Below are 25,369 nucleotides of genomic sequence, written 5' to 3' on the forward strand. Positions count from 1 at the left end.
CTCACTTCCTGGCCTAAAATGGCATGAACAAAGCCGATGGTCCCGTGCGCTAGACACACCCATCACTAGCTTTCCTCCGACACAGCATCGTCATTCAACTTCACTTCTTCTACATCGTTGGAAAAGTCAACTACTAAGTCTAACGCTAATGCCTATCGGGGCAGTCTAAACATAACGCGAGAGTCGGTCTCGGTATCGTCGAGCATACGTTTGCTCTCCTAAATATCTTATAGTGCTACGTCCACTAATACATTAAATGCAATTATAAGAGCCCTGCTCTAACGTACATATCTATCTTATCTTCGTGCGATAAGTGATTATCTATCTATCTATGCTCATCAGTGTAATCTAAGTGTTGGAAATATATAATTTATAATTCTGTGAATCACAGTGTTATACAAACTCAATCACCCCTATTATCTCAACGGAAATCAGGGGATCGATCAAGTCGTGGTGTCGATTGTTATAATCGTAACGAGAATTTACGACTCCCGTTGACGTCTCTCCTAGCGGCTACGTCTCCCCGCGATTGGTCGAACAAACAGTTACTATAAGAGGAATTATTCGAGATACTAGGGTCGAGAGATGTATTTGCTGATAAGGATAATTTGCATGTCAAATAAAAGAGATGGCAAAGATTATTTGCTACCAAGTAAAGGATTATTAGAATAACTAGCTCGTAAGATAAATGATGGCAAGGATCACTTGCTGGTATAAAAATTATGATATGTATTAGAAATATGAAATATTTATTTAAATTTTCTATATAATAAAACGTGCAGGATACATGTGCGTAACAGAAATGTTTCTGTGAAGTATTCTTACTATAAGGATGTGTTATATTATAAAGACGAAATAGATCAGTCACTTTTATCTATCTGTGTGATCTATCTTTCCCATTTGAGATTTGCAAAATATTGTAATTGTGTATTGTAATTTGTATGAATGCCGTTAGTAAATTGTCAAATGTGATTCTGAAATGCAGCGATCGTTTTTCAACAAAGAATACTTATCTTTTTTACCCCTTTTGTAACTGGAATTCCCAAGCTCCTGTAAGGGAAAATCAAGGGAAATTTCTTTACAGAAAAATATGCCATAAAATATATCAAACAAATAAAATGAAAGACGAACTTTGCAGGGTAATAAATTTAATTCTGCATTTTGTATTTTTATAACAATTTTTTGACAACGTCTAAAGCGATCTACGCTTATGTAAAATTTCTTCTTTAGTTGTATGTACACAATAAAACGTCAAAGTCTGTAATCCAAACGTAAAGTATTGGAATACAATGATAAAGATAAACAGTGTAAGAACGTTACTAAAGATTATTCTTTCCGTCAATAACTCTACTTTAATTATTACTATATTTATCTTTGGTCTTACGATTTTTTCTACATAATTTTGTTTCAATTAAAGAGAATTTATTTCGAATACCAAAAGCGACGCCTTAGATTTTTTTAAATTCCAATATGAATCATCATAGACGTTTTGTTTCACTTAACGGAACAGTATGTGTAGACTTTTATTGCCTAAACTGAGATATCTTCGCGAAGAACAGAGACAATCCGATAATCAGATGATTAACACATTGCCAGCAATACTGATGGATCCCTTGTAATAGAAGGTATAAAGTATTTCGTTTTCGTTCCCGATAACGGAAGACGCGTTACAATTAAAAATAGTAAATTAGGAAATAAACGAAACAACTTCAGGAACGCAAGATATATGTATAAATATATCTACATATATCAATACTTTAACACCCCATACTTTGACATGCCTATGATTTCAATGCAATTTCAGCTTGCGGTATCTCATTCACCGACAGAAAAGCGATGATATCATCGATTAATGATAATTTAGACTAAACTTGACGCTTCGTCAAAAAATCTCAATCAAAAGGTTAACAATGTATAAATGGGATTTCGATTTTAATCGAACTTTTTTATATTTCAGAGATTTTTCGTGCCAGAATCGTTAGTCTTGTGACCAGAGTAACTCGCCAATTACAAAACGCGAGATGATCATTTCCATAACGAAACTAGATAAAATTCATTTGTTGAAATGAGATGTTGAACAATTGCGTCACTTGGACTGAATTGTGCTATAAGTACCTCTTTTCAATTAATTGCGTCATAAATACTTAGCTTGTCTTTTGCTTTTCGGTTGATTTCATTTTCTTACGAATGTAGACGAGAATCTTGGCTATTAAATGAAAGGTAGTAGAAGCGATCAAGAAAAGTACGATCGTTAAGAACACTACAATGTCCATATCGCAACGTTGGTACCAAGGCTGAAAAGCTAGACTACTGCGAAAATGAGGGGCGCCTTTCGTTCGTACCACGTACTCTGTCCACCAAGCGAGATTCTTTACCGGGTCGTACGGTGTATCCCGAACGACATTTCGGATGTAAAGTATCCTTTCTTTGTACCTGAAAACAAGCATAATAAGTTCAGCCGATAATCACAATAGTACATTATCATCGACCAATATCATTGAAACATTTACTAGAATAATCTAGTAGCTAAAAAGATTTCAAAATTCCATTCCATTAATTCCTTTTCCATTTGGAATACTTTTCAATATGAAAATAACTTGATTGCCTTCCTTTCGTTATTGGTATGAATCTACAATCTCGACCAACTTGCAGAAATAATACTTTAGAACACAGGAAACTTTATTCCAAAAATTCTGATTAATTGGGATTCAAACAAATTTTTCCAAAAGGATCGTGTGATTACAAAAACGAATACTCTGAAACTCGTGCGTCACTTTTAAAGATTAGGTAGTTCTAGTGTCAAACTCTTAAAAATAGCACAATTATAACAGAAAGTCAGTTTATACTTACTTTTTGTTAGTTATAAGCTCTGTAATAGCATCTTCAAGTTCATCTTTCTTAAGGGTTGTAATTTCCAAATATTTGCCAATGCCCAAAGCTTCCATTCTGGCTACTTGATAATCTTGATCGGCCAAAATTGCAAAACCAAGAACTGGTACTCCGTAGTGGACGGTCTCCTCGCTGCTCTGCAGACCTCCTTGATAAATGAACAGCTTAATGTTCGGATGAGCTGTGGGTTAATATGATTCGTTAGATCATTTTTCATCGAGGAGTAGTATCTGCGATGTGTAAATATTTTATTGAGAATAAGATCATACCGAGAATGCTCTGTTGTGGTAGCCATTTTCCGATGTAAACATTATCAGGTTTCCCGGGAAAATCCTCCTCGAATTTCCAGACAACTCTGTACGGTAACTTGGCGAACACATCGCAGAACATGCGTCGGATCTCCAGTGGTAAATTTGCACTTTTTGCGTTACTACCAAGACTGAAGTAGATGAACCCATTTGTAGCACCATCCAGAAATGCTTGTAAGTCCTGTGACAAAATAGAACATCCTCATGAAAGACACGTGTGTGTAAAAGAGTAGATTTTACATAAAAAATATTAACTAAGGGGAAGTTAGTTCTGTTACTATTCATGAGTTTTGTAATGCCGGTATAGAAAAATTTATGAGTTAATTAACAAGTAAAAAACTTGAACAATATTAAAAAGAACTAGAGCTACCTAATGCCTCTTACCCAATTCGTCATATCGTTTCATACTACAGTTTTGCTGTTATCCTTCCTATACAATTTATAATTTTACTAAACGTACGAGTAATAAAATTGTATTTGTGCTAGATAAATCCTTATTTAATATACACATAAATTTTACGTTATTGTATAAACCCTACCTTAGGCAGAGCTTTCGGAATTTTGTCTATGTGGGAAGCCGTAAACGTGATCATGTTCGCAAGTTTCGGTCGAGCCGGTGTCATAACGTCTGCCTGATTGATGAAAAGCATGCTAACGTTCTTCAATAAGTCCAGCAATGGTGGCAGAGGCCCAAAATATTCCTCTGCCAATTTCTGATGGTGTGGAACCATCTCATGATAGATGTAGTAGATGGTACGCCACATGGTGACGAAATTACACAGTCTCTTGAAGAACGATAGATTCGTACCCGTGTTGTCTTCCATTTCCCACGTGTACTCGTGAGACGGTAGGATCAATCCACCAAGAGCGTGTTCGTTAAAGCCAACCAATCCTAATGAACTTAACCCTACGGTCATGCAAAATGTAATGAGGGTTGATTTAATCTATTAATCAAATCACTCCTTATCTAAACGTTTCTATAATTATTATCTTATAACACGTAGAATATATGATATGCTTGATTTTTAATAGAAATGGATCCAGGTATTAAAATATAGTTCTATAAGTAAAGGAGTTATGCTATTCAAACTGTTTCAAATCTGATTGATTTATTGCACGCTAATTTATTAGCCTGGAAAAATAAATAATTCACTAATAATATTATAGTTTCCCTATTTGGATATCCTTTATTTTTTGCATGTAGTTTCATTTTCGTTAAAACTAAATTGTATCATACATTTACAAGCACTAAAACTGACGTAATTGAAATAGATTTCTTTCCATCATTAAATTTTGAGTTCACGATTGCAGAAATTTTTGGATGGGGGATGACACGGTTAACAAGTTAAAATGAGATTTTCTATAAACATAAAGCGTATACGGTGGAAGGCCGTTGCCTACGTGACAGCGCAACATCTGAATTGCATTAAATAGCCACCGATATGTCCACCTCACTTACATGTAATCTTATCGAAATGTTTTATTTACGTAGTCTAATTATTTCAAATTTTCAAACTATTAATTTAAGTAGTTTCAATTTTGACAGTTAGTTCAGTTGATTTAATTTTATACATTTAATTGTTTTATATATAATTATAAATATTGTATATAAAATTTTATGGTCTTGCATTTACGTTAAGGAGTCTGTCAGTATTTCTATGGATGTTATTGCTGCTATAATTTTTGTATTCGATAACATTCTCTATTTTTTTAAATGATATCTGATATTGGAGCGTTGACATTGAAAAATATTGATGGTATTACCATTCGTTCCTAATTAACTGCTTATACATATAGTTAATGAAATTCATTTTGGTTGTTTCTTAGCTTCAAGCTTCTATGTACCTAGTACATTCTCTTCCTGTTTTTTCTATTACCTTCCTCCTTATCGAATAGGCAACAATGCTATTACAGCCATACGTTTAATAGTAAATTTCGATACTTCTGCAAAATGAGTGATAGTTTCGAATATTTGGATGCTGTTTCGGTGCCGCTTAGGCATTGCGCTGTTCGGTGGACGACGCTTTATATTGTCGCTTATTGACGCGAACATGTGTTTCAATTTTAACGACCATTTAGAGGTATGTTTCTCAATAGATTATATTGCAAGTTCCTGACACTCTCATAGAAGATCTGGTGTGCGTGTGCGTGTGCGTGTGCGTGTATATACCAAGTGCAATTGAGAAAGTAGGTTGCATAATGGAACGTTCTATTATACTGTTAATGTATGATTCTTTATTAAAACTACTACTATATAACTAAAACCAGTTGAATTTCAATGAAAAATATCTCAGATAGAACTAGAATAGTTTCTGCAGCATGGTTTCTGACAAAATTGGTTCTTTTTAGGAGCATGCAAAGAAGACATATAAAGGTCGTTCAAAGATCATTTTACACATGTCGGAACATTCTACGTCGAAAAGTATTAAGGGGTACGTTCCACGTGCTTCACACTATATATTCGTGATTTTCAAAACGAAATAAAGGTAACGAAACTAATAAATACAAAAATAATTGTTAAAGACGTACCTATTATTGGAATATTGAATCGATGTGCGAAAGCGCAAGTGGATGGCAGGTATAGGAACTCCGTCAGGAAGACGTCGAACGTTGCGTTGCTGTCTGGAGCATACAGCTTCCGCAGTTCTGTAGAATTGAACACAGTTTCTGCAAAAACTTTGGTCATAGGCAACATTTCTTCTTCGACAAAATAGGCCCAGCGTTTTCCCTCAAACCGCATTTGAACAAAATCTAATTTCTTTATGATTCCGTAAGACTGGCTAATATCGATTTGCGTAAAATTCGGTGATTTGATATTTGGTATAGGGTCCGACGTGGCTAGCACAACTTCGTGACCTCGTTTGTGTAGTTCTAGCCATAATCGTCGGTACGGTATTTGATGACTGTAGGATGGTGTCGGAACGATGGCAAGAATCTTGTAACATTCCGACTGCTTCGCGATGCACAAGACGCACAGAACGAACAACAGACTAGAGAGGTGATGCTTCATATTCGTCGTATCGAGAGAAACTGAAGCTGATCCCGCTTACGGGTCTATTAAAAGGGACATCTCCAAGCTATCGTCATATTACGCAATTTATCATTGATGATACGATATCGGTATGTACTGCAATTTTAAAATAGTATCCGTTATCTCTAAATTACCGTCGCATACTGCTACTACTATTAACTATTGCTATATATAATTGCAATGTACGTATGCGCGATGGATATGTTGCTCCGGCGTCTACGTTCTAATATATCATATCAAACATATCATATAGACCTTAGCAGCGATTATTAAATTACAGATTTGTATTAATATTTGTTTAGTATATTATTTATATTATATATTATACGACATATTTGTCAAAATTTCATATGTTACACAATTTAATGCATTGTTCACTATTTGTAAAATTCGTGTTTGTACAAATCGATAGTGATACAGAAATTCGAGGATTTGCAAAAAATTGTTTACAATCCGTAATGCGGATATATACATGACTATTTTTGACAGTAATCGTGAAAAATATAAGCTTCTTGCTGCCTATAGCGTTCACCATTATTTGTTTGCTTTTCCTATAGAAAATACAATACGGGTTAGAAACACGAGGAAGTGTGATAAATATTATTATAAAATTATTATAAAAAGAACCCTTGTACGAATGTAATAGCGAGATAGAAAATCAATTGTAAGTATAGTATCTCTATCTCTATGTCATGTAATATAACATTGCATAACCATGTTGCAATCATACAACTTACTATCATATTTAGTACATAATGCTATTTCATCGATCAAATGGCAACTGCAGAAATCACTTATTAACATAAAAGGACCAAGTCAGCAAATAATAAACATCACGAAGAAGATTATTAGAAATATACAGTTGCATTCTATTACCGGTTTACAGTATTAAAATGTTAACGCAGACTACTATTATAGTGTTGTCATAAATCAAAATGCAAAGCTTCGTATGCAACAGGCTTTAATGCACGTTCACTTTTATCATAAACGCTCATAACAGAACATAACGGATCTGTTCCATTTCTGAGGATATTTCTGTCCATATTAATTTTAATACGCAAAAATTAAATATGAACAATATTTTAATTAATGATTAGAATTTTGCTACTATATTTTTTATAACGATACTTTATCAATGTTTTGTGAATAGAATATGAAGATATCATGTGAATTTAAATCGTTCGAAGCTTTGCTAAGTACTTGTAACAATACTACAAAATTCTTTTCAGGTACATATCTTTTGTTATTATAGGAGAAATTGTTCGAAATGCCAGGCTAGAGAGATATAACTTCAAAGATTATTTGCCATCTGAACGGCGGCTGACAAGTATTTGCCAGTAAAATAAAGTGCTTGACAAAGATAATTTGCCATCAAGTAAAAGTTCTGATAAGGATTATTTGTTCGTGAGATAAAAGGAATGGCAACGATTATTTGTTTTTAAATATAGGGATACTGCAATAATTACTCGTAAGATAAATGATGGCAAGGATGAGTTGCAGATATAAGAATTGTGGTATTTATTAGAAATATGTAACATTTATTAAAATTTTGTATATAATAAAACGTGCTGGATATCTGCGCGTAACAGAAATGTTTACTATAAAATATGCTTACGATAAAGATGTATTATAATATAAAGAATATATTTCGAAAAACTACATAACGTCTTCGATTTTTAAAAATTCTAATATCAGTTACCATTGACGTTTTGGACGCTTAACGGACAATTTTATTGGATAACCTGAGACACCTAAGCGGAGAACAGGGACTATCTGATAATCAGATGAATAACCCTTTCATTACGAACATCGCCTATAGACGACGTCCGCGCGATGACCTGTGTGTACGAGCGTCGCTAATAGACGACGTCCGTCGGATACCACTTAAGCATGAGCTTCGCGCAACATATGAACGCTTTCCGTCACAGTGCTCCGTTCAGTACCGGGCACGGCGGCCCGTACGGCGGTATCACTCCGACGAAGCACACTGCCGTAACGAAAGAGTTAAACATATTGCCAACGATACTGACTGTTCCCTTGTAATATAACGTTTAAAGCATTTCGTTTTCGTTCCCGATAACAAAAGACGCATTACAGTTAAAGACAATAAATTCGGAAACAAACGAAATAACTTCAGGAACGCGACAGACAGATGTATAAATATATTTTTATATATCTCAATACTTTAACACCCCATACTTTGACATGCCTATGATTTCAATGCAATTTCTGCTTGCGCTATCTCATTCACCGAGAGAAAAGCGACGATATCATGGATTAATGATAATTTAGACTAAACTTGTCGCTTGGTCAAAAAATCTCAATCAAGAGATTAACAATATATAAATGGGATTTCAATCTTATTCGAACTTCTTTTTATATTTGGAAGATTTTTCGTGCCAGAATGGTTAGTCTTTTGACCAGAGTATCTCGCCAATTATAAAACGCGAGATGATCATTTCCTTAACAAAACTATTATAAAATTATTATAATATTAAAATTCATTCGTTGAAACGAAATGTTAAACAATTGCGTCACTTGGACTGAATTGTGCTATAAGTACCTCTCTTCAATTAATTGCGTCATAAATACTTAGTTTGTCTTTTGCTTCTCAGTTGATTTCATTTTCTTATGAATGTAGACAACAATCTTGGAAGTTAAATAAAACGTAATTGAAGCGATCAAGAAAATTGTGATCGTTAAGAACACTACAATGTCCATATCGCAACGTTGATACCAAGGCTGAAAAGCTAGACTACTGCGAAGATGAGGGGCGCCTTTCGTTCGTATCACGTACTCTGTCCACCAAGCGAGATTCTCTACCGGATCGTACGGTGTATCCTGAACGACATTTCGGATGTAAAGTATCCTTTCTTTGTACCTGAAAATAAGCATAATAAGTTCAGCCGAAAATCACAATAGTACATTATCATCGACCAATATCATTGAAAGATTTACTAGAATAATTTAGTAGCTAAGAAGATTTCAAAATTCCATTCTATTAATTCCTTTTCCATTTGGAATACTTTTCAATATGAAAATAACTTGATTGCCTTCCTTTCGTTATTGGTATGAATCTACAATCTCGACCAACTTGCAGAAATAATACTTTAGAACACAAGAAACTTTATTCCAAAAATTCTGATTAGTTGGGATCCAAATAAATTTTTCCAAAAGGATCGTGTGATTAGAAGAACGAATACTCTGAAATTCCACCGTCATTTTCGCAGATTGGGTAGTTCTAGTGCTAAATTCCTAAAAATGGCACAATTATAACAGAAAGTCGGTATATACTTACTTTTTGTTAGTTATAAGCTCTGTAATAGCATTTTCAAGTTCATCTTTCTTAAGGGTTGTAATTTCCAAATATTTTCCAATGCCCAGAGCTTCCATTCTGGCTACTTGATAATCTTGATCGGCGAAAATCGCGGAGCCAAGAACTGGTACCCCATAATGGACGGCCTCTTCGCTGCTCTGCAGGCCTCCTTGATAAATGAACAATTTAATGTTCGGATGAGCTGCGGGTTGGTATGATCCGTTAGACCTTTTATAATCGAGGAATAGTATCTACGATGTATATATATTTCGTAGAGAATAAAATCATACCGAGAATAGTTTGTTGTGGGAACCATTTTCCGACGTAAACATTATCAGGTTTCCCGGGAAAATCCTCCTCGAATTTCCAGACAACTCTGTAAGGCAACTTGGTGAACACATCGCAGAACACGCGTCGGATCTCCAGTGGTAAACTTGCACTTCTTGCGTTACTACCAAGGCTAAAGTAGATGAACCCATTTGTGGCGCCATCCAGAAATGCTTGTAAGTCCTGTGACAAAATAGAACATCCTGATGAAAGACACGTGTGTGTAAAAATTGCGTTACATTAGAGGCATTAACGAAAAAGAAATTAGTGATATTATTATTTAGGGCCTTTGTAATGCTTATTTAGCAAAATTTAGAACTTAATTAACAGTTAAAAATCATCAATGATTCTAGAAGAGGTGGAACCTCATATGCAATTTACTCAAGTTATCGTTCAGTCTCAAACTACAATTTTGCCTTCCCATACCTTATGATTCTACTACACATACAAGTGATAAAATTATATTTGTACCAGATAAAGCCGTATTTAATAAATAAATGAATCATTGTATGTCATTGTATAAACCTCACCTTATGCAGGGGAGTCAGCTTCTTTTCTATGTGGGATGATGTATACGTGATTATGTTGGAAAGTTTCGGTCGAGCCGCTATCATAACATCGGCCTGATTCATGAAAAGCAAGCTAACGTTCTTCAATACGTCTAGCATTGGTGGTAGAGGCCCAAAATATTTCTCGGCCAGTTTCTGTTGGTTAGGAATGAGCGTATAGTAGTGGTAGTATATGTTACACCACATGTTGACGAAATTGCGCAGTCTCTTCAAGAACGGTAGATTCGTACCCGTGTTGTCTTCCATTTCCCACGTGTTCTCGTGAGAAGGGAGGACCAATCCACCAAGAGCGTGTTCGTTAAAGGCAATCAACCCTATTGAACTTAATCCTACGGTCATGCAAAATGCAACGATAGTTGATCTTAATCTATGCTTATCTAATGCTTAATCTAATGCTTATCTAAACATTTCCATAATGATTAAATTAAAAATTAATAAAGAGATATTTATTTTAAGTAGGATAATTTTAATTTTTTTAACTATGTATAGAATATATGATTTGTTTGATTTTTAATTGAAACAGAATCACGTGTTAGAATATAGGAGATATATAAATAAAGAAATTATGCTATTCAAACTGTTACGGATCTGATTGATTTATTGCACGCTAATTTATTTGTTGCAAAAAATAAATAATTCTCTAATAATAATGTAGTTTCCCTATTTTGATATCTTTTATTTTTTGCATGTAGTTTCATTTTCGTTAAAACTAAATTGTGTCATACATTTAGAAGCACTAAAACTGACGTAATTGAAATAGATTCCTTTTCACCATTAAATTTTGAGTTCATAATTAAAGAAATTTTTGGGTAAGGGCTAATACGGTTAACAAGTTCAAATGAGATTTTCTATAAACATGCAGCATGTACGGTGGAAGGCCGTCGCTTTCATAACAACACAACGTCTGAATTGCATTAAATAGCCACCTATATGTCCGCCTCATTTACATATATTCTTATCGAAATACAACCATTGAAGCACTTGACAACAACAGCACAACATACATATACCTCCTTACCACCTTGAGAATATCTAAAATGTCTTACTTAGTCCATGATCATTCTAAGTCTAATTATCTCAATTTTCCAAATTATTAATTCAATTTTTACAGCTAGTTCAGTTGATTTAATTTTATACATTTAATTGTTTTATGTATAATTATAAATATTGTATATGAAATTTTATGGTCCTGCATTTACGTTAAAAATTTTGTCAGTTTTTCTATGGGTGTTATCGCTTTTATACATTTTGTATTTCATTTTCGTATAACATTTTTTATTTTTCTAAATAGTATCTGACATTGGATCGTTGACATTGGAAAATATTGATGGTATTGTTATTCGTTCCTAATTAGCTGTTTATATCTGTAGTTTATGAAATACACTTTCTTTCTTTCTTCATTTCAAACTTCAATGTACCCAGTACTTTCTCTTTTTTAATAGAAACATTCGATACTTTTGCAAAATGAGTGATAGTTTCGAATATTTGGATGCTGGTTCGCTACCGCTTAGGCATTCTACTGTTAGATGGACAACGCTTAATATTGCGAAGGTGTGTTTGAAGTTTAAAGACCGTTTAGAAGATACGTTTTTTCAACGTGTTCTATTATAAGTTGCTCATTCTCTTATATAAAAATGTATGCGTGCGTTTGCCAAGTCCAGTTGAAATGGCAGGTTGTATACAGTAGCGGCCATGATCATTCCAATGATACACATTTTGTACTATACTTTATTCTATCATACCCTTAATGCATGATTTTGCATTAAAACTATTACCATGTAATCAAATCCAGTTCAATTTCAATTAAGAATGTTGCAAGTAGAACTTGGATGGTTTCGGAAATACGATTTGACACGATTCGTTCTTTTGTAGGAACATACGTAGAAGACATATGAAGGTCGTTTGGAGCTATATTTGTCAATTCTTGGGAACATTCTATGTCGAAAAGTATTTGAATGCACGTACTACGTATTTCACCCTATACAGAGTGGTTGGTAACTGGTGGTACAAGCGGAAAGGGGGTGCTTCTACGCGAAAAAAGAAGTCGAAAATATAGAATAAAAATTTAAAAAAAATTCTTTTTTTTTAATTTTTCCATCGAGACAACGATCTACAGTGAGACCCGTTATAACGAAACGTGATAAAGTGCACGCGTACAGAGCGAAAATTCAAAGTCGATTTTCTCGAAAACAAAGCCTCAAACGAAAAATTTTTATTCTATATTTTCGACTTCTTTTTCCGCGTAGAATCACTCCCTTTCCGCTTGTACCACCAGCTACCAACCACCCTGTAGAATATAAAATACGATTGAATATTAAATGATCTATCATCTCTTACATCTACCTATGTACGTCTCAACGATACCAGTTGAAGAAAAAGAACTGCTTTCTCGATATTTACCTAACACAGATATTCGATTGCATAACTTCGGATTCTGAATGAAATTCTTTCTCCGAGTTAATTAGCAATCCACCAAATACAATACAGAGGAATTTCATTCTATCAACGCTGGAGAAGTAATCCGTACAAATATTTCGTAACTGTAAAGAAATAATTTCATACGAAAAATGTCATATCGCAGCGTAAATACAATTAAATTTAGTAATATCCTGCGCGATCGTTTCAAACGTGAAATCCGAGGAAATTACTCAAAACGTGGAAATTACTCTGATCTACGCGACGACGAAACTGATTTTCAAAACGAAATAAAGTTAACAAAGCTAATAAATATAAATATAATTGTTAAAGTCATACCTATCATTGGAACATTAAATCGATGTGCGAAAGCGTAAATGGAAGGCATGCAGAGGAATTCCGTCAAGTAGACATCGAACGTTGCGTTGTTCTCTGGAGCATAGAGATTCCGTAGTTCTGTAGAATTGAACAATGTTTCCGCAAAAACTTCGGTTACAGGCAATAAGTTTTCTTTCACAAGATCCAGCCAACGTTTTCCCTCAAATCGCTTTTGAACAAAATCTAATTTCTTTATTGTTCCGTAATATTGGCTAATATCGATTTGCGTAAAATTCGGTGATTTGATATTTGGTATAGGATACCACGTGGCTAGCACAACTTCGTGGCCTCGTTTGTGTAGTTCCAGCCATAATCGTCGGTACGGTATTTGATGACTGTAGGATGATGAGGGAACGATAGCTAGAATCTTGTAACATCCCGACTGCTTTGCGATGTACAAGGCGCACAGAACGAATAACAGACTAGGCAGGTGGTGCTTCATACTCCTGTTGTCGAGACGAATTGAAGCAGGTCGCGGTTGTGGGTCTACTAAAAAGGACGTCTCCAAGTTATTGTCATTTTACGTAATCTATGCATTGATGATGCGATATCGGTATATATTATAATTTAAAAATAGTACCCATTATCACTGAATTACCATCTCATATCGCTAGTATTTTTAACTACTGCTGTGTGTAATGACAATATATATGTTTGGAGGATAAATACGTTGTTTTGGCGTCTATATCTTAATATATCATATCGAGGAGATCATACAGATCTTAACAAAAATTGTCAGTTTACAGATTTGTATATTATTTTGTCTGGTATATTATATATTGTACGATATATTTATGAATATTTATCTATACTGTTTATAACTATACTTTATCAATACTAGAAGATGGAAATTCCGCTGGGGGTAGCCATCCACATGTTATTTAGCAATTAAGTTAGAAGAATTTATCAAATGTCCAACTGGACAAATTGTAAAGTACAAATTAAATAATAATAAAAAAAGTTTATCAATGTGTTTTATGAATAGGATTCAAAGATATCATGTGAATACAAGTCGTTTGAAAATTTACTAAGTACTTGTAACTGTTACGTCTCGCGCTGCGCACGCGCCGTAACGTAAACTAAAACTACCAATAGCGCGAGTGAGCGTTTCAATTTGAGATTCAAATAAAATTTAAGAATTTGTACAGAAACCAAATTCGAGCCTCATAACCCCCACGAAATAGCCCGTCACATGACGACCCCTCCACGGTAGACCTAATTATAAATAAGCGTAGCGACATAGAAGATAGAGAGATAATTCCTTAGTTCAGAGTAGTTAATTCCTCGGTTCAGTGTGATTAGTTCCTCAGTTCTTGGTGATTAATTCCTTGGTACTTGGCGATCAGTTCCCCAATTCTTGGCAAGTAATTTCTTTGTTCATAGCGATTAGTTCTCAATTCCTTTAGCTCTTAATTTCTCAGTTCCTTTGCCTTTCGATTCTTTAGTTCCTTAGTTTTTCAGCTCTTAGTTCCTTTAGCGCTTTCCTTAGTTTTTCAGCTTTTAGTTTCTTTAGCTCTTAGTTTTTTTGCTCTTAGTTATTCAGTTCTGTAGTCCTTTAGTATTTTAGCTTTTAGTTCTTTGTTTCATTAGTTCCCAGTTCTTGTCAGTTTTGTTAATCGACGTGTTTGTATTTGTCAATTTGTAAATTATTGAAAATCAATTAAATTAAAATCTTGTAATTAATAGGAGTGAAAACGTATCGCGAACGATTGTAACTTCGAGTATTCGAAATCTCAACGACAATTCTGTCAATACCCAATTAGAATTAGAATAAACATTTGTTTTGGAAAATATTTGTCTAATAATATAATAGGATTAAGCGAATATTTATTTTCACCAACTTTGATCCTCTCCCGTGCCAGTACTCCTGCGCGTAGCAGGTTAGCCGAAACGTGGAGTTTAATTGCCAGTAGCATTAAACATCAGACAACGCTACCATTTAATCTAAATTCAAAAATTAACGGCAACACAACCAAAACGAATCAAACAAAAACGTAACAGTAACAATACTACGAAATTCTTTTCAGGTACATATCTTTTGTTGGCTGACAAGTTGACAAGCATTTGCCAATAAAAAAAAGTGCTTGACAAAGATCATTTGTCACTAAATGAAAAGTCTGATAAGCATAATTCTAATGTTAAGTAGACTGATTATTTGGTAGGAAATAAAGAACTACTATAATAATTAGATCGTAGGGTAAATTATGGCAAGAATCACTTACGGGTATAAAAATTATGATATTTATTAGAAATGCATAATAATTGTGAAAATTTCATGTATAATAAAACGTGCAAGGGCATTTGTGCGTAACAGAAATGTTTGCTATAAAATGTACTCCATATAAAGATGTACTATAATATAAAGAATCTATTTCGAATAACTACATGACGCGTTCGATTTTTCTGTATATCGATATTTTGATACTCCATACTTTGACATTTCTATGGCTTCCATGTAATTTCTCCCTGCGCAGCCTCATTCACCAAGCGAGAAGCAATCTTATCATCCATTGATAATAATATAGAATAAGCCTGACGCTTCCCCAAAAAATCTCAATCAAGACATCAACAATGTATAAATGGGATTTCAATGTTAATCGAACATTTTTTATATTTGAAAGTCTTTTCGTGCCAGAATCGTTAGTCTCGGGACCAGTAACTCGCCAATGACAAAACGCGGGATGATCATTTCCTTAACGAAACTATTATAGATAAAATTCATTCGTTGAAATGAAATGTTAAACAATTGCGTCACTTGGACTGCATTGTCCTATACGTACCTCTCTTTAATTAATTACATCATAAATACTTAGTTTATCTTTTGCTTTTCAGTCGATTTGATTTTCTTATGAATGTAGACGAGAATCTTGGCAATTAAATAAAAGGTAGCAGAAGCGATCAAGAAAATTACGATCGTTAAGAACACTACAATATCCATATCGCAACGTTGATACCAAGGCTGAAAAGCTAGACTACTGCGAAGATGAGGGGCGCCTTTCGTTCGTATCACGTACTCTGTCCACCAAGCGAGATCCTTTACCGCATCGTACGGTGTATCCTGAACGACATTTCTGATGTAAAGTATCCTTTCTTTGTACCTGAAAGCAAGCATAATAAAATCAACCAAAAATCACATCACATAGTGCATCATCATCGACCAATATCATAAAAAGATTTACTAGAATAATCTAGTAGCTAAAAGAATTTCAAAATTTCATTCCACTAATTCTTTTCCAATTTTGAATACTTTTCAACATGAAAATGACTTGATTGTTCTCCTTTCTTTATTCAGATAAATCTAGATAAATCTATATCTAAATCCAACTTATAGTAACAGGAAACGTTATTCCAAAAATTCTTATTAGTCGGAAAGGCAATGCAATAACGCATACATTCCACGCAGAAATATTTATTATTAAAGTGGTTACGAAAATTGATGTAATAAGTTAGGTATACAGTTTTGCTGTGAATATTTCCATTCCAATGCAAGACAAATAAATTTATCCTGTAGGTCCTGCATACCTCATGTAGTTAAAAAAACCAATACTTTGAAACCCGTCCGTTATAATTGCACTTGGTACTTTTAGTGTTAAACAAAAATAGCACAATTACAGGAAGTCAGTTTATACTTACTTTTTGTTAGTTATAAGCTCTGTAATAGTATTTTCAAGTTCATTTTTCTTAAGGGTTGTTATTTCCAAACGTTTTCCAATGCCCAGAGCTTCCATTCTGGCTACTTGAGAATCTTGATCGGCCAAAATCGCGAAACCAAGAACTGGCACCCCGTAGTGGACGGCCTCTTCGCTGCTCTGTAGGCCTCCTTGATAAATGAACAATTTAATGTTCGGGTGAGCTGCGGATTGGTATAATTCGTTAGACCTTTTATCATCGAGCAATAGTATCTACGATGTATACATATTTCGTAGAGAATAAAATCATACCGAGAATAGTTTGTTGTGGGAACCATTTTCCGATGTAAACATTATCAGGTTTCCCGGGAAAATTCTTCTCGAATTTCCAGACAACTCTGTAAGGCAACTTGGCGAACACATCGCACAGCACGCGTCGAATCTCCAGTGGTAAACTTGTACTTCTTGCGTTACTACCAAGGCTAAAGTAGATGAACCCATTTGTGGCGCCATCCAGAAATGTTTGTAAGTCCTGTGACAAAATAGAACATCCTGATGAAAGACGCGTCTGTGTAAAAGAGTAGATTGCACATTAAAAATAATAACTAAGAGGAAGTTAGTTCTATTACTATTCATGAGTTTTGTAATGCCGGTTTAGACAAATTTATAACTTAATTAACAGTTAAAAATCATCTATAATTAGAAGAGGTGGAACCCCGTATGCAATTTATCCAAGTTATCGTTCAGTCTCAAACTCCAATTTTGTTATCAGCCTTCCTATACCTTAAGATTCTACCACACATACAAGTGATAAAATTACATTTGTGCCAGATAAATCCGTATTTAATAAATAAATAAATCATAATAAATAAATAAATCAATTTATGTCATTGTATAAACCTCACCTTAGACAGGGGAGTCAGCTTCTTTTGTATGTGTGAGGATGTATATGTGATTATGTTCGGAAGTTTCGGCCGAGCCGCTACCATAACATCGGCCTGATTGATAAAAAGCAAGCTAACGTTCTTCAATACGTTTAGCATTGGTGGTAGAGGCCCAAAATATTTCTCGGCCAGTTTCTGTTGGTCAGGAATGAGCGCATGGTAGTAATAGTATATGGTATACCACATGTAGACGAAATTGCGCAGTCTCTTCAAGAACGATAGATTCGTACCCGTGTTGTCTTCCATTTCCCACGTGTACTCGTGGGAAGGGAGGACCAATCCACCAAGAGCGTGTTCGTTAAGGGTAATCAACTCTACTGAACTTAACCCTACGGTCATGCAAAATGTAACGATGGTTGAGCTTAATCTATTAATTTAATCAACGCTTATCTAAACATTTTCATAATGATTAAATTAAAAATTAATAAAGAGATGTTTATTTTAAATAGGATAATTTTAATTTTTTTCACTATTTGTAGAATATACGATTTGTTTGATTTTTAATTGAAACAGAATCACGTGTTAGAATATAGGAGATATATAAATAAAGAAATTATGTTATCCAAACTGTTACGAATCTGATTAATTTATTACACGCTAATTTATTTGCCGCAAAAAATAAATAAATCGCTAATAATAATGTAGTTTCCCCATTTAGATATCCTTTATTTTTTGCATGTAGTTTCATTTTCGTTAAAACTAAGTTGTATCATACATTTACGAGCACTAAAACTGACGTAATTGAAATAGATTCCTTTCCGCCATTAAATTTTGAGTTCATAATTAAAGAAATTTTTGGGTAAGGGCTAATACGGTTAACAAGTTCAAATGAGATTTTCTATAAACATGCAGCATGTACGGTGGAAGGCCGTCGCTTTCATAACAACACAACGTCTGAATTGCATTAAATAGCTATCAATATGTCCACCTCATTTATATGTATTCTTATCGAAATGCATCCAGTCAAGCACTTAACGACAAGCGCAAAACATCGATATTCCTCTTTATCACCTTGAGAATAACTAAAATGACTTACGTACGTATCTAATTATTTCAATTTTCCAAATTATTAATTCAAGTGGTTTCATTTTTTGCAATTAGCTCAATTGATTTAATTTTATACATTTATTTGTTTTATATATAATTATAAATATTGTATATGAAATTTTATGGTCCTGCACTTACGTCAAACATTCTCTCAGTTTTTCTATGGGTGTTATCGCTTTTATAAATTTTGTGGTTCCTTTCAGTATAACATTTTCTATTTTTCTAAATAGTATCTAACATTGGGTGGTTGACATTGGAAAGTATTGATGGTATTACCATTTGTTCCTAATTAACTCTTTATACATATAGTTAATGAAATTCACTTTCGTTCTTCATTTCAAGCTTCTATGTACCCAATACTTTCTCTTCCTTTTTCTAACAACTTCCTACTCATCGAGTAGGTCGCAATACTACTGTAGCCATTTCTTTTCTAGTAAATTTCGGTTCTTTTGTAAAATGGGTTACAGTTGCGAATAGATTGATTGAGTCCCGGTGTCGCTCTGGCGTTCAGCTCTCAGATGGACAACGCGTAATATTGCGGACGTGTGTTCGAGGTTTTAACTGTTTAGAGGTGTTTTTTCAACGTGTTCTATTACTAGATCCTTATGCCCTCGTAGAAAATCTATGTGCGTATATGCCAAGTCTAATTGAAATGGTAGCTGCATACAATGACGCCCGTAATCATTCGAATGATACTCGTTTTGTACTGTATTTTATTTCTATTATACTCTTAATGCACGTTTTTTTATTAAAGTTATTACCACGTAACCAAAACCAGTTCAGTCTCAATAAAGAATGTTCTAGGTACAACTTGCATGGTTTCGGAAACATAATTGGACGTGATTAATTCATTTGCACTAGCATGCTAGTGGACATATGAAGTCCGTTTGGTGCTATTTTTACATATGTCGATTCTTCTGAATATACTACGTCGCAAGATATTGGATTGTACGTGGTACGTGCTTCACCCTACAGATTCCTGATTTTCAAAACGAAACAAAAGTAACAAAGCTAATAAATATAAATATAATTGTTAAAGTCATACCTATTATAGGAACATTGAATCGATGTGCGAAAGCGTAAGTGGCGGGCACGAAAAGGAATTCCGTCAAATAGACATCGAACGTTGCGTTGCTCTCTGGAGCATATAGCTTCCGCAGTTCTGTAGAATTGAGCACCGTTTCCGCAATAACTTTGGTTACAGGCAACATTAATTCTTCCACAATATCCAGCCAACGTTTTCCCTCAAATCGCATTTGAACAAAATCTAAACTCCTTATGGATCCGTAAGATTGGCTAATATCGATTTGCGTAAAATTCGGTGATTTGATATTTGGTATAGGATCCGTCGTGGCTAGCACAACTTCGTGACCCCGTTTGTGTAGTTCTAGCCATAATCGTCTGAACGGTATTTGATGACTGTAGGATGGTGAGGGAACGATAGCTAGAATCTTGTAACATCCCGACTGCTTTGCGATGTACAAGACGCACAGAACGAATAACAGACTAGGCAGGTGGTGCTTCATACTCCTGTTGTCGAGACGAATTGAAGCAGGTCGCGGTTGTGGGTCTACTAAAAAGTTGGTCTCCAAGTTATCGTCATTTTGCATAATCTATGTAATGATGATACGATATCGGTATATGTTGTGATTTTAAAGTAGTACCCATTTTCCCTGAATTATCGTCTCATATTTCTAGTACTTTTAAATATTGCTACGTGTTATGACAATATATGTTTGGAGGATAAATACGTCATTTTGACGTCTATATCTTAATATATCATATCAAGGAGATCATATAGATGATAACAGAGATTGTCAGTTTACAGATTTGTATATTATATTTGTTTAGTATTATAGTATATTATATATTGTACGATATATTCATGAATATTTATCTATACTTCTTATGCTTAACTATACTTAACTATACTTTATCAATACTCGAAGATGGAAATTCCGCTAGGGGTAGCCATCCACATACCATTTTACAATTTATTAGAAGAATTTAACAAATGCCCAGGTAGACAAATTGTGAAGTATAAATTAAATAATAATAAAAAAAGTTTATCAATGTGTTTTATGAATAGGGTACAAAGATATCATGTGAATACAAGTCGTTCGAAGATTTGCTAAATACTTGTAACAATACTACGAAATTCTTTTCAGGTAGATATCTTTTGTTACTATAAGAGAAATTGTTCGAAATACCAGGCCAGAGAGATATAACATCAAAGATTATTTGTCATCTGAACGGCAAATTCACATGCATTTGCCATTAAAAAAAGGTGCTTGACAAATATCATTTCTCACTAAATGAAAAGTCTGATCAGCATAATTCTAAGGTTAAGTAGCCTGATTATTTGGTAGGAAGTAGCTCTTTAGCTACTATAATAATTAGATCGTAGGGTAAATTATGGCAAGAATCACTTGCTGGTATAAAAATTATCATATTTATTAGAAATGCATAATAATTGTTAAAATTTCATATATAATAAAACGTGCAGGACATTTGTGCGTAACAGAAATGTTTGCTATAAAATGTGCTCAATATAAAGATGTACTATAATATAAAGAATCTATTTCGAATAACTACATGACGCATTCGGTTTTTATGTATATCGATATTTTGATACACCATACTTTGACATATCCATGGCTTCGATGTAATTTCTCCCTGCGCTGCCTCATTCACCAAGCGAAAAGCAATCTTATCATCCATTGATAATAATATAGAATAAGCTTGACGCTTCCCCAAAAAATCTCAATCAGGACATCAACAATGTATAAATGGGATTTCAATGTTAATTGAACTTTTTTTATATTTGTATTTTTGACCATTCGCGGAGAGACGCAATCGCGAGGAAACACGTTATTGGGAGTCGTAAGTTCCCGTTACGATTATAATAACCAACACCACGAGTTGATCGATACCGTGATTTCCATTAAAATAATAGAGATGGTTGAGATAGTATAACGCTGCGATAAACAGGGTTATAAGCTTTATTTTCCAACACTTATGAGGTACACTGTTGTGTATGTATACGTTATGTAAATGATTGATTTAAGGAGAGTAACCCGTTAATGACTTGTTGACTATTCTAACGTTGTAGAATAAGTAAGGTACAGTGACGATGCTGTGTCGGAGAAAAGCTAGCGATAGGTGTGTCTAGCGTACGGGACCATCGGATCGGTTCATGACATTTTTGGTCAGGAAGTGAGGGCAGTATACATTGCTTCTGATTGGACAAACGAAGGTTGGTGAACTAGGAAGGGGCTTAGCCGCCCTCGATTGAAAGTTGCTAGTGGGAAGCATCGTACGTGAGAAAAACTAACTTTCCCGTGTCAAGCTGTAGTATACAATAATCTACAGAAAATGATTTAGAAACAAAGATATTTGTTCGGTCTGAAGGACCTTAGCTAGCAAATTACTGGGATTATGATGATGGGTCCTTAAGACTATTGAGGGTACACACTAAGAATGACCGAACATCTAGCACCCGTCTGGCCCGCGGTATATGGCCTTGTTTAGGTAGAGTGTCGCTCGACGTAACAATATTTGAAAGTCTTTTCGAGCCAGAATCGTTAGTCTTGTGACCAGTAACTCGCCAATTATAAAACGCAGGATGATCATTTCCTTAACGAAACTAGATAAAATTCATCTGTTGAAATGAGATGATAAATGCTTGCGTCACTTGGACTGAATTGTGCTATAAGTACTTCTCTTCAATCAATTGCGTCATAAATACTTAGTTTATCTTTTGCTTTTCAGTCGATTTGATTTTCTTATGAATGTAGACGAGAATCTTGGCAATTAAATAAAAGGTAGCAGAAGCGATCAAGAAAATTACGATCGTTAAGAACACTACAATATCCATATCGCAACGTTGATACCAAGGCTGAAAAGCTAGACTACTGCGAAGATGAGGGGCGCCTTTCGTTCGTATCACGTACTCTGTCCACCAAGCGAGATTCTCTACCCGATCGTACGGTGTATCCTGAATGACATTTCGGATGTAAAGTATCCTTTCTTTGTACCTGAAAGCAAGCATAATAAATTCAACCAAAAATCACATCACATAGTACATTATCATCGGCCAATATCATAGAAAGATTTACTAGAATAATCTAGTAGCTAAAAGAATTTCAAAATTTCATTCCACTAATTCTTTTCCAATTTTGAATACTTTTCAACATGAAAATGACTTGATTGTTCTCCTTTCTGTATTCGGATAAATCTACAATTTCGACTACCTTATAGTAATAATACTTTAGAACACAGAAAACGTTATTTCAAAAATTCTTATTAGTCGGAACGGCAGTTGAGTAACGCATAAATACCATGCAGAAATAATTATCATTAAAGTGGTTACGAAAATCGATGTAATAAGTTAGGCATACAGTATTTCTGTGTATATTTACATTTCAATAGAAGACAAATTAATTTTTCCCGTAGGATCCGGATGCCTCGTGTGATCAAAATACCCAATATTCTGAAGCCCAACCATTATAATTGCAGACTTGGTACTTTTAGTGTTAAACAAAAATAGCACAATTATAGCAAAAAAGTCGGATTATACTTACTTTTTGTTAGTTATAAGCTCTGTAATAGCATTTTCAAGTTCATCTTTCTTAAGGGTTGTAATTTCCAAATATTTTCCAATGCCCAGAGCTTCCATTCTGGCTACTTGATAATCTTGATCGGCGAAAATAGCGAAACCAAGAACTGGTACTCCGTAGTGGACGGTCTCTTCGCTGCTCTGCAGGCCTCCTTGATAAATGAACAGCTTAATGTTCGGATGAGCTGCGGATTGGTATGATTCGTTAGACCTTTTATCATCGACGAATAGTATCTACGATGTATATATATTTCGTACAGAATAAAATCATACCGAGAATAGTTTGTTGTGGGAACCATTTTCCAATGTAAACATTATCAGGGTTCCCGGGAAAGTTCTCCTCGAATTTCCAGACAACTCTGTAAGGCAACTTGGCGAACACATCGCAGAACACCCGTCGGATCTCCAGTGGTAAACTTGCACTTCTTGCGTTACTACCAAGGCTAAAGTAGATGAACCCATTTGTGGCGCCATCCAGAAATGCTTGTAAGTCCTATGACAAAAAAAAAACATCCTCATCGAAAGACACGTGTGTGTAAAAATTGCGTTACGTTAAAGGCATTAACGAAAAAGAAATTAGTGATATTTTTATTTAGGGCCTCTGTAATGCCTATTTAGCAAAATTTAGAACTTAATTAACAGTTAAAAATCATCGATGATTGTAGAAGAGGTGGCACCAAATATGCAATTTACCCAAGTTATCGTTCAGTCTCAAACTACAATTTTGCCTTCCCATACCTTATGATTCTACTACACATACAAGTGATAAAATTATATTTATACCAGATAAAGCCGTATTTAATAAATAAATGAATCATTGTATGTCATTGTATAAACCTCACCTTATGCAGGGGAGTCAGCTTCTTTTCTATGTGGGATGATGTATATGTGATTATGTTTGGAAGTTTCGGCCGAGCCGCTATCATAACATCGGCCTGATTGATGAAAAGCAAGCTAACGTTCTTCAATACGTCTAGCATTGGTGGTAGAGGCCCAAAATATTCCTCGGCCAGTTTCTGTTGGTTAGGAATGAGCACATGGTAGTAGTGGTAAATGTTATACCACATGTTGACGAAATTGCGCAGTCTCTTCAAGAACGGTAGATTCGTACCCGTGTTGTCTTCCAGTTCCCACGTGTACTCGTGAGAAGGGAGGACCAATCCACCAAGAGCGTGTTCGTTAAAGGCAATCAACCCTACTGAACTTAACCCTACGGTCATGCAAAATGTAACGATGGTTGATCTTAATGTATGCTTATCTAATGCTTTCTAATGCTTATCTAAACATTTCCATAATGATTAAATTAAAAATTAATAAAGAGATGTATATTTTAAGTAGGATAATTTTAATTTTTTTAACTATGTATAGAATATATGATTTGTTTGACTTTTAATTGAAACAGAATCACGTGTTAGAATATAGGAGATATATAAATAAAGAAATTATGCTATTCAAACTGTTACGGATCTGATTGATTTATTGCACGCTAATTTGTTTCCTGCGAAAAATAAATAATTCGCTAATAATAGTTTCATTTTCGTTAAAACTAAGTTGTATCATACATTTACAAGCACTAAAACTGACGTAATTGAAATAGATTCCCTTTCACCATTAAATTTTGAGTTCATAATTAAAGAAATTTTTGGGTAAGGGCTAATACGGTTAACAAGTTCGTATGAGATTTTCCATAAACATGAAGCGTGCACGGTGGAAGGCCATCGCCATCGTGACAACACAACGTCTGAATTGCATTAAATAGCCATCAATATGTCCACCTCATTTATATGTATTCTTATCGAAATGCATCCAGTCAAGCACTTAACGACAGGCGCACAACATCGATATTCCTCCTTATCACCTTGAGAATAACTAAAATGACTTACGTACGTATCTAATTA

General features: G+C 34.5%; 2 protein-coding genes and 1 long non-coding RNA gene across 7 annotated transcripts; 1 reads left to right on the forward strand and 2 right to left on the reverse strand.

Moving 5' to 3' along the window:
* Positions 1-1,460: 1,460 nt before the first annotated feature.
* Positions 1,461-20,478, reverse strand: LOC100750122 (UDP-glucuronosyltransferase 2B33). 5 transcript variants are annotated; one of them, XR_002946723.2, is made up of 6 exons: positions 13,195-13,690; positions 10,402-10,769; positions 9,835-10,054; positions 9,527-9,746; positions 8,749-9,109; positions 1,461-2,072 (listed from the first exon to the last, which is right to left on the reverse strand). XR_002946723.2 is itself a non-coding variant. In XM_033320799.1 (5 exons), exons 1-5 carry the CDS (start codon positions 20,461-20,463, stop codon positions 2,145-2,147), a joined length of 1,662 nt encoding a protein of 553 aa, XP_033176690.1. In that variant the 5' UTR covers positions 20,464-20,478; the 3' UTR covers positions 1,461-2,144. The 5 variants fall into 5 exon arrangements, 4 of the variants coding, with proteins under 4 accessions (XP_033176690.1, XP_024223513.1, XP_033176691.1 ...); XM_033320799.1 differs by lacking the exons at positions 8,749-9,109; positions 9,527-9,746; positions 9,835-10,054; positions 10,402-10,769; positions 13,195-13,690 and adding exons at positions 2,851-3,070; positions 3,159-3,378; positions 3,737-4,104; positions 19,899-20,478 and having other exon boundaries at positions 1,461-2,433; XM_024367745.2 differs by lacking the exons at positions 8,749-9,109; positions 9,527-9,746; positions 9,835-10,054; positions 10,402-10,769 and adding exons at positions 2,851-3,070; positions 3,159-3,378; positions 3,737-4,104 and having other exon boundaries at positions 1,461-2,433.
* Positions 6,187-7,886, forward strand: LOC117151672. Its single transcript, XR_004461764.1, has 2 exons — positions 6,187-6,317; positions 7,458-7,886. It is a non-coding gene; the product is annotated as an uncharacterized LOC117151672 (long non-coding RNA).
* Positions 20,479-21,416: 938 nt separating the features above from the next.
* Positions 21,417-24,706, reverse strand: LOC100740744 (2-hydroxyacylsphingosine 1-beta-galactosyltransferase). Its single transcript, XM_003489611.4, has 5 exons — positions 24,314-24,706; positions 23,745-23,964; positions 23,437-23,656; positions 22,412-22,890; positions 21,417-21,677 (listed from the first exon to the last, which is right to left on the reverse strand). The coding sequence occupies exons 1-4, from the start codon at positions 24,689-24,691 to the stop codon at positions 22,602-22,604; spliced, it is 1,107 nt and encodes a 368-aa protein (XP_003489659.1). The 5' UTR covers positions 24,692-24,706; the 3' UTR covers positions 21,417-21,677; positions 22,412-22,601.
* Between the last annotated feature and the right edge of the window lie 663 nt (positions 24,707-25,369).

This window comes from Bombus impatiens, unplaced genomic scaffold (assembly GCF_000188095.3).
Source record: "Bombus impatiens unplaced genomic scaffold, BIMP_2.2 scf_0359, whole genome shotgun sequence".
In the NCBI taxonomy this organism is placed as follows: Eukaryota; Metazoa; Arthropoda; class Insecta; order Hymenoptera; family Apidae; genus Bombus; species Bombus impatiens.

Excerpts from the sequence above, each read along its gene's own strand:
- LOC100750122 (XM_033320799.1), bottom strand. The coding sequence starts at position 20,463 with ATGCAAAATGACGATAACTTGGAGACCAACTTTTTAGTAGACCCACAA. Across the intron at positions 3,379-3,736 it reads TTCCGAAAGCTCTGCCTAAG|GACTTACAAGCATTTCTGGA; the intron begins GTAGGGTTTATA and ends ATTTTGTCACAG. Across the intron at positions 3,071-3,158 it reads ACCACAACAGAGCATTCTCG|CTCATCCGAACATTAAGCTG; the intron begins GTATGATCTTAT and ends ATTAACCCACAG.
- LOC100740744 (XM_003489611.4), bottom strand. The coding sequence starts at position 24,691 with ATGACCGTAGGGTTAAGTTCAGTAGGGTTGATTGCCTTTAACGAACAC. Across the intron at positions 23,965-24,313 it reads AGCTGACTCCCCTGCATAAG|GACTTACAAGCATTTCTGGA; the intron begins GTGAGGTTTATA and ends TTTTTGTCATAG. Across the intron at positions 22,891-23,436 it reads GAGCTTATAACTAACAAAAA|GTACAAAGAAAGGATACTTT; the intron begins GTAAGTATAATC and ends GCTTGCTTTCAG.